General features: G+C 38.8%; 1 protein-coding gene across 6 annotated transcripts in view; it reads left to right on the forward strand.

Moving 5' to 3' along the window:
- LOC132595715 (zinc finger protein 140) overlaps positions 1-17,877 on the forward strand; it is a 113,038-nt gene extending 95,161 nt beyond the window's left edge. For 5 of the 6 annotated variants that reach the window (XM_060293296.1, XM_060293289.1, XM_060293291.2 and 2 more), the window contains one exon: positions 4,881-17,877. In XM_060293296.1, coding sequence (XP_060149279.1) covers positions 4,881-7,357 — 2,477 coding nt within the window. In that variant the 3' untranslated portion in view covers positions 7,358-17,877. The remainder of the gene's footprint in view (positions 1-4,880) is intronic. The other variant, XR_009561851.2, reaches the window with a different exon arrangement.
- The last annotated feature ends 1,422 nt before the right edge of the window (positions 17,878-19,299 follow it).

Below are 19,299 nucleotides of genomic sequence, written 5' to 3' on the forward strand. Positions count from 1 at the left end.
TGGAATAAGAAAGACTGTTTCTTTCCACATGGTCCTTTTAATTAGGCATTAAAATCTCTTTCAAGAAACCCCAGCAAACTTACCATGTTGAGCAGGCTAGATTTTTATCACATATCCCTGTGTAAAGAAGACTCTGGTGAGGGAAACAGGGTCATCACTGTCGGCTCAGCTATATCATGCTTCACTCTCGGCAGGGGTATGGAAGTGGGTCCCATTTTCCTAACTGCAGCACATGGCCTTACAAATGGAAGTAGGAAATAAGATCAGGTTTCTGCCAGCCAGGAAAAGGGCAGCAGAACGGCTGGGTAGGCAGCACTGTCCACCTCCATCTACCTCTCTGGTTAGGCATCATCCAGTCACACCTTTCTTTCCATCCATTCATCTTCAAAAATATTCTGTCACCCCTCTTGTCATTCTTCTAGTATATTAATGGAAGTCTAGGATCCTTGTTTCTAATCAGACGTGGTGGTTCTTCATGGTCTGGTGATCTATAATTAAAGATAAGTTATCCACGTACAACCAGCCAGACAGGTAGAGTGGCAGAGAGAAGTACAGGGTGGGTACAACAGGAACCTCGTTCTGGGAGAGCAGCAGGAGTGGCACAACAGAGAAGCATTGGAACCCGGGCTGGGCAGGCTGTGCCGGGGCTTCCTGCTGTGGCCGTGGCCTGGTGAGCCCGGGTTCTGCTGGCTTAGCATGATTTCCTCTTCCATTGTCTTCTGTGGCTAAACTCAAGATGGGCCACAGCCAGTAATCATGTTTAATACAGTCTTGAATCATTTAAATCATCTTTAATCTTGTGAATTCCTCTCTTCTACTCACTGGCTCTGGTATTCTGTCCTTATTTCTTGAATTCTTTGTGCTCTTCCTTGAGATACCAGCAATGATTAATTTCCCGCAATTATTGTTGTAAAGAAAATGCTTAACAGCAAATTCATTAGATTTCCTGGGAAATCAAATGAAGGAAGCCAGAGATGTGGGAACCAAGGGAAAATCAGCAGGAGTGTGGTGCCAGCAACAGAAGGATTGGAAGGGTGAAGTACAGAAACTGACAGATTCAGTATCCATGAACTTTCAGAGTCTACAGGGACAACACTGACAGCCAAACATGAGCAAATATGATTTGAGGGCAAAGGTTAATTACTCACTGGCCTGTTTTCTTCTTGATGGAAACACTTCTGACTTTAAGACCATGTATTGGGTTGGCCAAAGGTTCATTCAGTTTTTTCCATAAGATGGCTCTAGTAGCACTTAGTTGTCTTTAACTTCATTCAAAACAGTTTTGTTAGATTGTATTGTGACAGCTGTTGTATCGGTGTGCATTAAAAAAAAATTATCAAAATTGGTGAATATTTCTGTAGCCCTTTTAATATTGAAGATGGAAGAAAGCAACATTTTTGGCCTATTATACTGTATTATTTCAAGAAAGGCAAAACTGCAACTGAAATGCAGAAAGGGATTTGTGCAGTATATGGAGAAGGGGCTGTGACTGATCTAACATGTCAGAAGTGGCTTGTGAAGTTTCATGCTGAAGATTTCTCTCTGGATGATGCTCCACGGTCAGGTAGACCAGTTGAAGTTGATAGCAATCGAATTGAGACCTTAATTGAGGACAATTAACGTTATATCACAAGGGAGATAGCCGATATATGCAAAATCCAGATCCAAGTCAAGGGTTGAAAATCATTTGCACAAGCTTGCTTATGTTAATTGCTTTGACGTTTGGGTTCCATGTAAGTTAAGCGAAGAAAACCTTCTTGACTATATTTTCAAATGCGATTCTCTACTTAAATGTAATGAAAACTTTCAGTTTTTAAGACGAATTGTGATGGGCAAATGAAAAGTGGATACTGTACAATAATGTGGAACGGAAGAGATCGTGGGGCAAGTGAAATGAACCACCACCAACCACACCAAAGGCTGGTCTTCATCCAAAGAAGATGATGTTGTGTATAAGGTGGGATTGGAAGGGAGTCCTCTATTATGAGCTTCTTCTGGAAAACCAAATGATTACTTCCAACAAGTACTGCTCCCAATTAGACCAGCTCTAAGCAGCACTCGAGAAAAAACATCCAGAATTACTCAACGGAAAACACATAATCTTCCATCAGGATAATGCAAGACCACATGTTTTTTTGATGACCAGGCAAAAACCGTTACAGCTTGGCTGGGAAGTTCTGATTCATCTGCCATATTCACGAGACAATGCACCTTTGGATTTCCATTTATTTCAGTCTTTACAAAATTCTCTTAATGGAAAAAATTTTAATTCCCTGGAAGACTGTAAAAGGCACCTGGAACAGTTCTTTGCTCAAAAAGATAAAACCTTTTGGTAGGATGGAATTATGAAGTTGCCTGAAATACGGCAGAAGGTAGTGGAACAAAATGGTGAGGGCTTCCCAGGTGTTGCAGTGGTTGAGAGTCTGCCTGCTGATGCAGGGGACATGGGTTCGTGCCCCAGTCCGGGAAGGTCCCACATGCCACGGAGTGGCTGGGCCCATGAGCCATGGCCGCTGGGCCTGCGCGTCTGGAGCCTGTGCTCCGTAACGGGAGAGGCCACGACAGTGAGAGGCCCGCGTACCGCAAACAAAAAAGCCCAAAATGGCTAATATGTTGTTCAGTAAAGTTCTTGGTGAAAATGGAAAATGTATCTTTTATGTTTACTTAAAAACCAAAGGAACTTTTTGGCCAACCCAGTAATAGCCAGTAATATTCCCTCCAAAGCCACTGTAACAGTCAAACATGTTCATTTCTGTTCATTTCCTGTTCATTTCTCACTGCATGGGGGTGGGTACTGTCCCAGTTGGGAATTGATGTTTGGGAAAATATAATTTGGAGGTTGTGTACAAAATGAATAAGAGGGTTCAGATTTAAGATGTAGGGAAACCTAAAATGGGGTGTTAAGATCCTGTGATATTGCTGTCTTCAAACCTGACCTGCTTCTGTGTTCTCTTAATACCCTTTTCTGTCCATTGCCTTGGTCAGCAATAACTTTGGGACATCTAGGTCAACTCTACCCATTCTCTCTTCTGTTCAACCTCCAGATATTTCTGATTATGACTGAGGACTTAGTCTTGTGTCTAGTTCCCTATCCACTTTGTATTTTTGGAATTTGGTTGGGGGGTGGGAGTTTGGGTTGGGTTTATGTTTAAAAGCATTCTGGCCACCCTGCCCCGTCTGTTTTTCATTCCCCTCAGAGAAAACCAATTTCATCTCTTTAGCTCTTTCTTATGGTATTTACGTCCATGTTTTTCTAAATAACCAACTTATTCCCTTGCACCTTGATTTCCTCCTGATTACTTAGTGTGAAGGGTAAAGATTTAATTCTCTTTCATCCTCCTTCCCTCATACTCCCCATGATATACACACTGTCTCTTTCCATACCTCCATCATCCTAATCAAGCTGTTTCATACTTAGATCAGTCTTCAGTTTTTATATCTTTACGACCATGTAATTTCTGTTCACAGGTAAATCATGCAAGTGTACAATGGCTAGTTTTCGTTCATAAATCATTTTTTCTCTTGAGTTGTTTTACTTCCGTGCCCAGTTTTCTGTGTTATCATTAATGTATTTATAATTAATTTAACCCCAGACTCTTCTTCACATGTCTAAATATTCTTTTGGTACATTCAGCTAAATTAGTGATTCTGTCAATTTCATCTTCCTGGTGACATCACTCCCATGTCTTTTGACTTGCTCCAGTGTAAGCTGATTTTTCTCAAGACCTGGTTGTACAGTTTTTAACCTGGAATCTCCTTTCAGATTTTCTTTTCTATTTTTTTGTGTCATCTTTTTTCTTGGTTTGTTTTCATAGTAGTTTCCTGTGAAAGGAACACCTTTCATAGTAGCTTCCTGTGAAAGGGTGCATTTGATATAAAATTTGAGACATGTGCCGCTGAAAATGTTTATACTTTACTCCTGAATGCTCTGTTTTTTCTCTCCTAGCGATGCTAATGAGTAGTCAGATCCATTCTAAATTTTGACCCATTATATGAAACTTTTTTGGTTTTTCTGGAAGCTTTATTAGCTGCTGATTGTCAGCGTTCTGAAACATCTCGATGATGTTTCTTGTGAGTTTATTTTCATCTATTTGGGTATTCAGTGGAACTTTATTCCCAAGAAGACTGTAAACCAATCTGCAGTGGTTCTGCTCTTTCTCCTGAGCTTAGCACAGTGTTTGGCACATAATAGATATTTAACGATTATTCGTCAACTGAAGCTAATGCTCAGAGATCCTTTCCCACCTCTTTATATATATATATTTTTAAATAAATAAATAAATAAATTTATTTATTTTTGGCTGCATTGCATCTTCATTTCTGCACACGGGCTTTCTCTAGTTGTGGCGAGCGGGGGCTACTCTTCCTTATGGTGCGCAGGCTTCTCATTGCAGTAGCTTCTCCTTTTGTGGAGCATGGGCTCTAGGTGCACGGGCTTCAGTAGTTGTGGCACATGGGCTTCAGTAGTTGTGGCTCGTGGGCTTAGTTGCTCTGCAGCATGTGGGATCTTCTTGGACCAGGGCTTGAACCCATGTCCCCTGCATTGGCAGGCGGATTCTTATCCACTGTGCCACCAGGGAAGACCCCACCTCTTTCTGTTTTGCTCATTTCTCTTTTGCTTTCTAAAGAAGGCATTTTGCAAAATTTTGTAACTCAAGACTACCTTTATTGTCAGTTCCCTTTGCCTCATACGTGTTTTGATTTGCTTTGTTTTCCCGAGTGCCCAGGAGTTTGGGTACATTTACACTTGAGATTTTATTTACATTCAGAACTGATATCTGAAACTAAGAAAAACCTCATGATATGGCATTTTTAAGGCAATTTTATGCTATACTAGGATCATGTTACTATTTATAACATATGAGTATTTTCATTTCTAGACGAAGTCTGGGAAATTGATGGTCATATGGAATGGCATAAGGAAAATCAAGGCAAGCTAAGAAGTATGTCAAAAGGCTATCAGTGTACTGCATTTGGAAAACTATGTCTTCTTAGTACAGATTATGTTTCTTCAAGACAAAAACTTCATAAATGTGTCACAAATGGAAAGAGTTTGAAATATAGTACAGATTTCGGTAATAATTTTTCCAGAAAGAATCCTAATGGGTTTCATGCACATAGGGAATCATCCTTCCATTCTAAACATGAGCAAGCTGTTATTGGGATAAAATACTGTGAAAGTAATAAATCTGGAAAAACTGCCAACAGAAAGTCACAGCTCATATGCCAGCAAATACGTATGGGAGGAAAGCCCTTTGAATGCAGTTACTGTGGGAAGGCCTTCAGTAGCAAGTCATACCTTGTGGTGCATCAGCGAACTCATGCAAAAGAAAAACCCTACAAATGTAATGGATGTGGGAAAGACTTCAGCAGCAAGTCCTACCTCATTGTTCATCAGAGAACTCACACAGGAGAGAAACTACATGAATGCAGTGTTTGTCAGAAAACTTTCAGTTTCAATTCACAACTTGTTATACATCAGAGAATTCACACGCGGGAGAATCCCTATGAATGCTGTGAATGTGGGAAAGTCTTCAGTAGGAAAGACCAGCTTGTTTCACACCAGAGAACTCATTTAGGACAGAAACCCTATGGGTGTCATGACTGTGGGAAAGCTTTTGGTTTGAAATCACAACTCATTATACATCAAAGAATTCACACAGGGGAGAAACCCTATGAATGCAGTGATTGTCAGAAAGCTTTTAATACAAAGTCTAACCTCATGGTACATCAGAGAACCCACACGGGGGAGAAACCCTATGGTTGTAGTGAATGTGGGAAAGCCTTTACTTTCAAGTCACAGCTCATTGTACATCAGGGAGCACACACTGGGGTAAAACCCTATGCATGTAATCAGTGTGGAAAAGCGTTCAGTTTGAAGTCACAACTCATTGTACATCAGAGAAGTCACACAGGAGTGAAACCCTATGGATGCATTGAATGTGGGAAAGCTTTTAGGAGCAAGTCCTACCTCATCATACATATGAGGACTCACACAGGAGAGAAACCACATGAGTGCAGTGAATGCGGGAAATCCTTCAGTTTCAATTCACAACTTATTGTACATCAGAGAATTCACACGGGGGAGAATCCGTATGAATGCAGTGAATGTGGAAAAGCCTTCAGTCGGAAATACCAGCTCATTTCACACCAGAGAACTCATGCAGGGGAGAAGCCCTATGAATGCAGTGACTGTGGGAAAACTTTTGGTTTGAAGTCACAGCTCGTGATACATCAGAGAACTCATACAGGAGAGAAACCCTTTGAATGCAGTGAATGTCAGAAAGCCTTTAACACAAAGTCGAATCTTATTGTTCATCAGAGAACCCACACAGGAGAGAAACCCTATGGTTGTAGTGAATGTGGGAAATCCTTTACTTTCAAGTCACAGCTTATTGTACATCAGGGAGCACACAGTGGGGTGAAACCCTATGGGTGTAATCAGTGTGCAAAAGCCTTCAGTTTGAAGTCACAGCTCATTGTACATCAGAGAAGTCACACAGGGTTGAAACCCTATGGATGCATTGAATGTGGGAAAGCTTTTAGGAGCAAGTCCTACCTCATCATACATATGAGGACTCACACAGGAGAGAAACCACATGAATGCAGTGAATGCGGGAAATCCTTCAGTTTCAATTCACAACTTATTGTACATCAGAGAATTCACACGGGGGAGAATCCGTATGAATGCAGTGAATGTGGGAAAGCCTTTAATAGAAAAGATCAGCTCATCTCACATCAGCGAACTCATGCTGGGGAAAAACCTTATGGGTGCAGTGAGTGTGGGAAAGCCTTTAGTAGCAAGTCATACCTCATTATACACATGAGAACTCATTCTGGGGAGAAACCATATGAATGCCACAAATGCGGGAAAGCCTTCATTTGGAAGTCGCTACTCATTGTACACGAGCGCACTCATACAGGGGAAAACCCTTATAAATGCAGTCAATGTGAGAAGTCCTTCAGTGGAAAATTACGGCTCATTGTACATCAGAGAATGCACACAAGAGAGAAGCCCTATGAATGCAACGAATGTGAAAAAGCCTTCATTAGGAAGTCTCAGCTCATTGTACATCAGAGGACTCATTCAGGGGAGAAACCCTATGGATGCAGTGAATGTGGAAAAACCTTCTCTCAGAAATCAATTCTCAGTGCACATCAGAGGACTCATACAGGAGAGAAACCCTGTAAGTGCAGTGAATGTGGGAAGGCCTTTTGTTGGAAGTCACAGCTCATTATGCATCAGAGAACTCACACAGATGAGAAACATACTGGTGAAGTAAATGTAAGAAACTTTCTCTCAAAATTCAAGTCACAGGAATTCCCAGAAAATTTGTACAGGAGAGAAACTCTGTAAATGGAATCATCTCATTGTACACCATGTATATGTGGCATGTGGAACGCTGTTTTTTATACACACAAAAAATATCAGTACATGTGCACAAGGGACTCTATGAATTCAGTGAACCCTGTGAAAGTTCTTAGCAGGAAGTCTTGTAAGTTTGTGCAGGTGAGGAACATTATGAATGAAATGAATGTCAGAAAGCCATTTTTTGATATGCTAACATCCACAAAGAGGAAATTCCATAATGCAAATGAATATAGAATACAGTCCTTTGAAATTCATAGTTTATTAAGAATTAGGATTTTAATGAGAGAAAACATAAATGAATGAATTGCAGGTATCATAAGCTCATACCTTGGAGAAACCATGCTATAAGTTAGGGAAATTCTTCATCTAGAAGGACAAACTTCTAGTAAAAAAAAAAAAAAAAAGAAAAAATATTTGAATGAATGAAGATCTATGAATATTTCAGATGGGGTAAAGCCTCAGCAGGAAGGTTTACTTACTATTATTTTGATTCATTTGGAAAAAAATAATTTCCTTTACAAATTAAGGGAAATTATGTTCCAAATGTTCCAAACTTTTAGGAAACGATTGGAGAAAGTATTCAACTATCAATGATAGGTATGTTCATAGTAGAACATAAAGATTTTTTAATCTGTGTAAATAAATGTAATAATCAGGATAAGAATAAGGATGACATCATAAGACCTGCAGGGATATTTAGGTGTTATCTTCGTTTCTGTACTATAAAATATGTTTTGTGTAGCTTTGCATATTCTTGTGAATGCCACATTTGGTAGATAAATTAGCTAGATGACAATACCATTTTCTAGGGGTTTCTACTCTGCATAGAGGCATTCTTATTTAAAAATACGACTTCTTACTAGAATAATATGGCATTAAAATGCATTTCCATACTTTAAACCTTTTATTTTGTACCCTTTGTAAATGGTCCTGAAAGCTACCTCTTTAGTTACATAATCAATATAGTGCAATATAGTTTCATGTGATTGTGTATCTGCAATCTGTTCTACCTTCTCTGGTTAGAACACCTTGATTTCCTTTAAGAGAATTCACAGTGTATGCAGTCATGATGGGATCATCATTCAAGGTGCCCTGCCAGGAGTTGGCTGAGACAGTTCAGAATATAAATTTTTAATGGACTCCTTAGTACAGAAAATCAAACTTAGCTTTTGTTCTCAGGTAGCATCTTACTGCTAGTATTAATTAGTTCCTTCTATATAGATTACACAGAATAGCTTTAGTTATTGTCCCTTTTTAATCCTAGTTCACTTCTCTGTTAATTTGAACTATCTTGTATCCTCTCAGTACATTTAAGTGATACCTTTAAGTGATGCTGCTGAAATGTGTATGTATAGCTATAGATTCAGGATGGTGAAAAGTCATTCTACCAGTTGCTTACTTACAAAGTCAGTTTTTTCCACAGCCTCACCAATTACCTTATGTGAATGAGCATTAATCTGAAAATTAGGTTACGCTATCTTGGAGGAATATGAGGATTCAAAACTGCAAATATTTCTGAAACACCCACTACTTTGTGCTCTTTACTTCAGTGGGGAATCCCATCTCTTACCCAAAGAAACTGCATCTTCCTTGAAGGACGCAGTCAATGATTTCTGAATCCCAAGTCCTTATGTGTTCAGCTCATTATTATTATCCAATGTCAATAGACCTGGGGTGAAGAATGATGATTTACAGAAGGGAAGAGAAGGCTTGCATAAGGAAAGAATTTCAGATATCTGCTACAGTCTATCCCATAAACCTGGAAAATATGAATATGTATTTTGTCATTGATGTTCCAAGGAAGATATATACACAAAATAAAGAATAAACACATATTCTGTTTCCTACTATCCAGGGTCAATTAGATTTCAAAGGTTCTGTATTGTGTGATGCAAATCCACATTCAGCCTCTCCCAGTAGAAGCCAGAGATGTCAGCATAATGTTGAAGGTATAAATCAAACACTGTGTGAAAGGATAATGATGGATTGGGTCTGATTTTAAATGAAATGGAAAATTTTCCAGATAAATGAAACTTAACAAAAATCAGTAGATGAGCAACCAGTAAAAAACAATAGGAAAGTTAAAAATTGAATTTCTGGCTTGAAAATCTACCTAGTTCCTCTAACTCTGCCCCAGCCCCAGAAAAGAAAGAGGTTCCAGAGACTTTCAGTAATAGTTGATAATTTTCAGGAAAGTTAAAGGAAAGATAATTCTAACATTTTGCAATATTTCACAGGAAGTAGACATTTTGGGGGGAAATGACAAAGTCATTTGTGAACATAGATTTAAAAATTCTAAATGGAATTATAGCAAAAATGCATCTAGTAATGTAGAATTTTTATTTTTTTAAGTCATGACATTATTAAGTGTAGCAGACTGTTAGTAGTGAATCCAATATTTCTTTATTACCAGCAGTATCGTTGTATTTTTCATAATGGTGATGTGCTCAGCTAAAAAGCTGCATTTTTCCATTCTTTTTGTAGCTAAGTGTGATCCTGCTGCTAATTCTGAGTAATGAAATGGACATAGAAGCTACCGAGAGGGATAATGGGAAGGTTTTTCAAAAGGAAAACAAGTGGGGAAAGCCCCCTAGTGTGCTTTCATCTTTTCTTTTTAATATGCAACATGCTGGATGTTTGCAGACTCAGCAGCCATCTTAGAGCCTGAATTCCTCTTGAGGGTGGAAGCTGTCTGCTTGAGTGCAGTAGAGAGATAAGAGTGATGTGGCTCTCTGGTAATGATGGAGCTGCTGTGCCAGCCCTAGACCACCACGTCTGGGCATATTTTTACACAAAAGAGAGATGAACTGTCTTGTTCATGGCATCTTTTCTTTTTTCGTTGGGAGGAGAGTTGGTTCTGTTATGTGCACCTGAACCTGATCCTAATTAAAACTCATTAGGGTGTTTGGAAGATTTAATATTAAAAATTAATCACACTACCAGAAAGAAGCCATATGAGTATCTCAGTATGTGTAGATAAATCATTTGATGGGCTATAATACCCATAGATTATTTTAAAATGTTATTAAATTAGAGATAGAAATTAACTCCTTTAACTTTGCAAGGAGTATGTTCCAAAAACTGACAAATGTCATATTTAATGATAAAACAGTAAATGTATACCTTTAAATTAAGAAAAAGAATGCCCATCAATTTTATTGAGCAATATAATGACAGTTCTAGCCAATATGTGAGAACAGAAAGTTGTAAGGAATTGGGGTTTGGGGCAGAAACAAAAATCGTATTGTTTGCACATGTGATTGTCTATTTAGAAAAACCAAAATAAACTACAGGCAAATATTTAAACTACAGGCTGTAAGGCAAGGAGTTGTTTCGCATAGCTCTGAGAGCTGGCAGCTTGGCTGTGAGCACAAGCAAATCTCTACAATGTCTCCATGCTCAGATTCCAGGCCCTGCTGAGGGAAACATTCTGATTTGCCCTCAAAATATCTGAAGGCAGTTTTGCACTAACTCAACCAAAAGCTTCAACAAAGCTCAGTCAGTTGAAATACAGATCAGATTGATTCAGCCCCACCTTATCTCCCAGCCTAAGAGCTGTCATTAGAAAATATGTACCCTTTTCTGGAAGTAAATATATATTCAAAGAGCAAAGAAAATTATCAGGAATATATAGGTACCTTATATAATGAAAAGCATCATTTTGCCAAAAAGACAATCCTAAATGTGCATGCACTTAACAAGAAAGCTTCAAAATCATGCAAAAACAGAGGTGAAATGAGAAATATACTCTACCATTTTAGTTGGACACTTCAACAGTTACTTCTCAGTAACATAAGTTGGAGACCAAAAATCAGCAAGGCTATAGAAGCACTGAATAATGCCATCAATAAACTAGACCTGGTAGACATGTCTAGAATATCCAACAGCAGAGTATGTATTCTTTTCAATTACATGTGAAGCATTCATCAATACAGGTCATGTACTAAGTCATTAATCTTAACATTTTTAAAATAATTGAAACCTTTCAAAATTTCTTCCATCTATAGTGCAGTTTAACAAGAAACCAATTGCAACAAGAACAGAAAAATCGACAAACACTTGGAAATTAAGCAGCACAATTCTAAGTAATTCATGGCTCCAAGAAATTTCAAGAAAAATATGGGAAATATTTTGAATTATTATATACAACATGTATAAATTAAAATACAACATATCAAATTTTTTGAGATGCAGAAAAAGCAGTGTATAGAGGGAAATTAATGGCACTAAATACTTACATTAGAAAAGAATAAAGGTCTCACATCAATAATCTAAAGTCCTACCTTAAGGAACTAGGAAAAGAAGAGTAAAGCCCAGTGTAAATAGGAATGAAATAGTAAGGATAAGATCAGAAACCAGTGAAACTAAAACAGTGGAAGGGGTAAGCAACACAAAACAAATTGACAACTTTGATGGACTAAATTCTTGAAAGACACAAACCACCAAAGCTTAATATGAAATGGGTAACCTGAATAGTGCTACATTTATTAAAGAAATTAAATTCATAGTTAAAATTCTCCCAAGAAAGAAAAATCCAGGCTCAGATCATTTCACTGGTGATTTCTATCAAACATTTAAGAAAGAAGTAATAGCCATTCTATACTAACTCTTCAAGAAAATAGATGACAAATACTTCTTAACCGATTTTATGAAATCAGTGTCACACTGATTAAAAGAAAAAACTACAATTTCTTAAAAAACTACAAATGTTCTTCATGAACATAGATGTAAAAAGCCTCAATATTAGTTAATTAAATCCAGTAATATATAAAAGGGTAATACATGAAGGCAAATTTGAGTTTATCTTGGGAATACAAAGCTGAGGCTGACTCAATATTCAAAATCCAATCACTAATTCATACCTGACCAACTAAAAAATAAAAATCATATGGTCACATCAACAGGTGTAGTAAAAGCATTTGTTCAAATTCCACAGCACTCATGATAAAAAAAACCTGAGAAAACTGGGAATAGGAAGTAGCTTCCTCAAACTAATAAAGCACATCTGAAAAATGTCTACAGCAGGGATCCCCAACCCCCAGGGGGCACCACAGTACTAGTACTGGTCTGCGGCATGTTAGGAACTGGGTCACACAACAAGAGGTGAGTAGCAGGCGAGTGAGCGTGGCTTCATCTGCTGCTCCCCATCACTCCCCATCAATCGCATTACCTCCTGAAGCATCCCCCCCGCCCCCTGGTCCATGGAAAAATTGTCATGCGTGGAACTGGTCCCTGTTGCCAAAAAGGTTGGGGGCCGCTGGTCTACAATTAATGTCATAATGGTGAAAGAGTGAATAGCTTCCCTTAAGATTGAGGACAAGTCACTTATATCCACTCTCACCACTCTATTTCAGCATTGTACTGGAAGACTTAGCTGACTGCATAAGGCAAGAAAAAGAAATTAAAAAGATACAGATTGGAAAGGAAGAACGACAACTATTCAGAGACAGCATGACTGCCTGCACTCAAACTCCATTTAAAACTTTACACACACACTAAAAAAGCCACCATAACAAGTCAATTTAGCAAGACAGCAAAATATAAAATCAATATTCAAAAATCAGTTCTATTTTTACATACTTGCAATATAAAATGGAAAATTAGGGTTAAAATGCACAGCTATTTATGATAGCACCAAAAACCATGGAATAGTTAAATGTGAGTGACATGAAATGTATGCTGAGAACAACAATGAAGAAGGGAATAATAATGACCTGGACAATGGGAGGAGGTGCCCTGTTAATGGATTGGAAGATTCAATGTCGTTAAAGTGTCAGTGTTCTCCACACGGATTTTTAGACTCAATCCCATTCCAATAAAATTCCCAGGAAGATTTTCTGTGAAAACTGACAAACTGATTCTAAAATTTATGTGGAATAGCAAAGGAACTAGAATACTCACAATTTTGAAAAGGAAAAACAAAGTTGCAAGACATATACTCTTTGATTTCTAGGCCTGTCATTAAGCTACAACAGCTATGACAGTGTGGTATTATGAAAGGACAGACATACAGATTAGTGAAACAGAAGAGACTCCTGACTAAAACTACACACTACATAGTGAACCGATTTTTGTCAAAATTACAAAATCAATTCATTGGAAAGAGAATAGTCTTTACAAAGAAAATGGTGCTGAAACACTTGCACATCTGTTTGAGAAAAATATGTGTCTTGGTCTATACTTACACCATATACAAAAATTAATTTTTTGAGGAATATACTAGAGGTTGAGCTTCCAGCTAAAGGGCTGATGGTGAGCATTTAATATATTTAATTTTACATCTAAGACTAAAATGAGGGTTGAGCAAAGATGAAGAATACTATATAAAGATATTTTCTGGTAAAGTAAGAATATGAAGTGAGCATAAGAAGAAAGAGGGTTGGGGGAAGTAAGATACTGCCATTGATATTAGGAGGAAAGCAAAGGATACCACTTTAACTCTTAGGCTGATAATAACAGATGGAGAAAAGTGGGATTCAGGGCACTATAAGAAGATATAAAAGTAACAACTGGAACAATATGAAGCCTAAATTACAAAAGAAATTATTTGAAAGAACAAAGAACCACACAGAAGAAAAAAGTAAATATAAATAGGTTACACTGAAATGATGGGAGGGGGCCGGAGAAAAACCATTTATGGCAGGTGAATTCCAACTGATAAATGTAGAAGAAATGATGAAATTAGAAAATTGTCATTAGACAGCCACTATAGTAAAGATTGTTTCAGGCAGGAATTAATACTAAAACTTGTAAGCAAAAGTATTATGAGGAACAAATATTAGTCTCAAAGCTCAGATACTTCTTAATTACAAAAACAGTAATGTTAGATTGAGAAATTTCAGAAATTAGGAGATATTTTTACATAAATGATGGTAAAATACAATGGTAAAAAGTGAAGGAAAATGTATAGTTTTAATGTAATAAGAAAAAGGTTGAAAACCAATTATCTAGCCTTCTATTTCAGGAAGCCACAAAAGAAAAGCAAATTAAACTCAGAGAAAGTAGCAGGAAGGCAATAATGGAGAGCAGAAATTGATTAAATAGGAACCAAATGTACAAAAGAGAAATTGCCACTGAAAGTTGATTCTTTGATTAATAAAATTCACTTCTGATCAAGACAAAGCAAGACAGGGAAGCAGCCGCATAGCACAGGGAGATCAGCTCGGTGCTTTGTGACCACCTAGAGGGGTGGGATAGGGAGGATGGGAGGGAGATGCAAGAGGGCAATATGGGGATATATGTATATGTATAGCTGATGCACTTTGATATAAAGCAGAAGCTAACACACCATTGTAAAGCAATTTTACTCCAATAAAGATGTTAAAATAAAATACTGGGAAAAAAAAAAGAAAAAGCAAGAAAGAGGAAAAAAAATACATTGCCAGTATCCAATATGAAATGGGATATCACAACAGATTTTACATGAAAGTAAATAAAGTAAACGTAAAAGAAGGTTATGTAATAGGCAAACACATTTGACAGTTTAGATAGTAAGGACAAATTCCTTAGAAATCACAACTTAAATTCGATAAAAGAAGAAATAAAAAAACAAATCAGTCCTAAATCTATTGAAGAAATTGAATCCAAAATTAAAAACCTTTCCACAAAGAAAGCTTGAAGTCTAGATGTCTTCCCTAGTGAATTCTTCCGAAATGTAAAGAAGAAATAATTCCAATTCTATAAAATTTTCCAGGGAATAGAAAAAGTGAGAGAATGCTTCCCAATACTTTTTTTGAGACCTGCATAACTTTGGTGCCAAAATTCAACAAACACACTAGAAAAAAAGAAAATGTAGACATTTATTTCTCATGAACAGAGATGCAAAAATCCTAAACAATGAATTAACAGATGGAATCTAGTGATATATAAAAATTATATCATGATCAAGTATGGTTTATTGTATCCATGCAAGGATGGTTTAATGTTACAAAAACAAACAAACCCAAAAAACAGGGGATTTCCCTGGTGGTCCAGTGGTTAAGACTCCATGCTTCCAGTGCAGGGGGCACGGGTTTGATCCCTGGTCAGGGAACTAAGATCCCACATGCCGCGTGGTGCAGCTAAAACAAACAAACAAACAAACAACCCACACACACTGAGATCCATCACAGTTACAGAATAAGGGAGAAAAACCAACCCGAGACGCAGAATAAAAGTAAGTGATGAAATTAAACAGGTATTTATAGCAAAAGCTCTTAAATCTAGTAATAGAGAGGAACTTCCTTAATCTGATAAAGCATATTTACAAAAGAAATCTATCACAGACACTTCATGTTGCAGACACATCATGATTTCATTTCAGGTGAAATAATGCTCTCTCCTTGCACATAAGAATAGAAAAAATTACACTATTACTTCTTTAATTCACCATTGGAAAGAAAGAAAGAAAACTTATCCATTCCTATACAATATGTTTATGTACTTAGAAAACCAAAAAAAAAAACCCCTGAAGATAAACTGTTAGAATTAAGTAAATTTAGCAAAGTTGCTAGGTAGAATGTCAGTATACAAAAGTCAACTGTATTTCTGTATATTACAAAACAATTAGATAATTGAACTAAAAGTACCATTGACAATAGCATCAAAAATATCGAATGATTAGAAATAAGTCTAAAGAAAGGTGTGAAAAGCCTCTATACAGAAAACTGCAAAATATTGCTTGAAATTTCATAAATGAGATCTATTTTGTATTTGTGGATTGGGAGACTCAATATTGTTCTCAAACATTTCCCAGGGACTTCCAAGTGCAGTGGTTGAGAATCTGCCTGCCAATGCAGGGGACACGGTTTGAGCCCTGATCTGGGGAAATCCCACATGCTGCAGAGCAACTAAGCCCATGCACCACAACTACTGAGCCTGTGCTCTACAGCCCACGGGCCACAACTACTGAGCACGCGTGCCACAACTACTGAAGCCCACGTGCCTAGAACCCGTGTTCCACAAGAGAAACACCACAATGAGAAGCCCGCAGAGCACAACGAAGAGTAGCTCACGCTCGCTGCAACTAGAGAAAGCCCGTGCACAACAACGAAGAACCAAGGCAGCCAAAACTAACTAACTAAATTTATATTTTAAAAAATTCCCAAATTGACCTATAAATTCAGTGCCATCTCAAAGTCCTAGTATATGCATTTTTGTCAAAATTAACGAGCCAATTCTGAAATTCCTGTGAAGATGCAAAGGGTGAAGCATAGCAAAGACAAAGAGGAGGAAAATTGAAGGATACACACTGAATATCGACTTATCCCATGATTAAAATAGTATGGTTTTATGTAAAGCAAGACAAACAGAACAATGGAACAACAGATCAGAGAGCCGAGAAGCAGACCCACACATGTACCATCATCTGATTTAAGACAAAAAGTACCACTGCAATGCAATGGTGAAGACTCTTCAATAAATCAGGTGAATTGGATGTCCTATGGGGTGTGTGTGGGGTTAACACACCCATACCTCGTACCATAAGTTAAAATTATTTCCAGATTAATTGTACACCTAAATGTAAAGGGGGAAAAAATAGACCTTCTAGAAGGTTACATGGGGGGAAATTTGGTAGCATTTGAGAAGGCAGATCAAGTGCAAAAAAGGCAAAGCTAACATTTGGTGACTTAAGTCCAGGGTGGTCACCGTGGGGGGATAGTGACTGGAAACCAGCATGAGAGAGCCTTGAAGCGTGCTGGAAATGGTGAGGACACAGTATCTGCATGTATGGGAAAATCAGAGGTAAACCCTAAAGATCTGTGCACTTTATGTAACTTACAAGGACAGAAAATCAAATTCATCAAGAACTTACACAATGTGCTTTCATTTTCTTGGACTTGTATGTTTGTTCAAGTTTTCACATGTAATATTATGTTAATTTAAAATGCTCTTGGTTAAGTATCTATTTAGGCTTGTTTCAACGACAAAATAGATTGATTTTTTCCAGCTCTTCACAGAGTAGGCAATCAACAGGTCCTGAGAGGATGGATTCCTCAAACGGAGGGACACTCACTCATCTGTGATGTCACTGTGCAGCCTGGGCCTGGAGTGTAACAAGCATGCTTACTGAGTAACGAGAATGTAGTGCGCAGCGAGACCTCCCTCCTCTCCCACCCTCCGAGTCAGTGTGCTGCTGGGTGACGTGAAAACCAACACTTGGGGGCCAGATGGGAGCGGGCTAACCTCAAACCCACCCTCTACCAGTTCTGTGACTAGACCAGTGACTTAACCTCTCTGACGGGCATCTTGTCATATGGGAATGATGGCAAAATACCCACCTCACAGAGTGCCGCATGCTCAGTAAATAGACCCTGGGCTCTGAGTCCCTGTTCCCCCCCTGCACCTGACCTACCACCAGAGGGAACGAAGGTTTGTAGCAGGTGAAGTGGGTCTTGTTTGGGCACAGCACCACTGCCCAGCCACCTTTGAGCCTGAAGCAGAAGGAAAAATCGATAATACTCATCTCATCTTTAAAAAATTTTTTTGAACATTTTCTCTAGCAAAAAAAAAAAAACAAAAAAGCATTCCTAGTGCCTCTGGGTCAGTATGTTGGGAGGGTTTTCCTGTGCCCTGCCCCACCTGCATCCGCCATCTTCCAAGAAAGGAAGGACAGCTGAGCCACTCTTTCCAGCTCTTGTTTACGTTCCCTCTGTCCTTCTCATCACTCTACCCAAGACGTCACACATCCCCTCTCTTTTTCTGTCAGGCATCGGTTTCCCAAGGGTGTTCCCCAGACGGCCTGCTCCCCGTAGTTCTGTGAACCCACGAACGGCCCAAAGGACTGGTCTCCCATGGCTACAAGCACCCCAATATACAGACAGATTGGGCTTCGAGAAGGCTTCCTGGGGCAGTGCAGGTGGGCAAGCAGCTCCCTCGGGGGGACCTCTGGGAACGAAGGTAATTCCCTGGAGGGAAGAGGGGTTCAGGGTGAAGTAGAGGTTCTTAGCAGGCTGTATCTAGATGGGCTTGCAGCCTTCCGTGGATCAGGGATTTTTAAATATGTGTTCAGCTACTCATTATGGGGGAAAGTACATGAGTGGCCAGGACATTTCTGAAAAGGAGAAGTCCTAAGGGGGAAGTTCCCTTAGGACTAAGGGGGAAGTTCCCAGATTTTGAACGTGTTAAAAGTGAACAACGCCGGTAAGAAACAAAATGGTAAAGAAGAAAGCGCGTGCAGAGTACTGACTCATTTAATGATCTCAAACCAAAGAGGAAAGAGGGCCTGTTATTATTACAAATCATAAACTTTACCAAGAGGAGAGAAGGTACAGGATCAGTACCTTGTCCAAAGTCACACAGCTATTAAGCAATTAAACTGGGAGTCCGCCCCAGGTAGCCTGGGTCCAGAGAGAACAGAAAATCCGGAAATAGCAGGTAAGTATGCCTTAGGGTGCTTTATGTGGCAATGATTGCATTTCAGACTAGTGAGCATGGAAGAGAGAGGCAGCCTCTATTTACAGTGGGTGTTGGATAATTACCTTTTGGCCTACCTTTTGTTGGAAGATCAGACCTCTATTAAAAATGAAGCTTATGGGGCTTACCTGGTGGCGCAGTGGTTGAGAGTCTGCCTGCCGATTCAGGGGACACGGGTTCCTGCCCAGGTCTGGGAAGATCCCACATGCCGCGGAGCTTCTGGGCCCGTGGGCCATGGCTGCTGGGCCTGCGTGTTCGGAGCCTGTGCTCCACAACGGGAGGGGCCGTGGCGTTGAGAGGCCCGCATACTGCAAAAAAAAAAAAAAAAAAAAATGAAGCTTATGAAGAGTTTCCCGATTTAGAATACTTGAAATTATTATGTGCTTACGTTAAGAACGTATGCTTTTGAGTCTGACAGTTCAAGGAGGCCACTTATTGGTTGGAAGTGTTTTAAATGCACTTGGACCTATTTCCTTTTTAGTAACAAGGGAACATAACTCGCTCAGAGGTGGCTTGGGAGGCTCAAATAAGAC

The sequence above is a fragment of the Globicephala melas genome, unplaced genomic scaffold, assembly GCF_963455315.2.
Source record: "Globicephala melas unplaced genomic scaffold, mGloMel1.2 SCAFFOLD_138, whole genome shotgun sequence".
Taxonomy (NCBI): Eukaryota; Metazoa; Chordata; class Mammalia; order Artiodactyla; family Delphinidae; genus Globicephala; species Globicephala melas.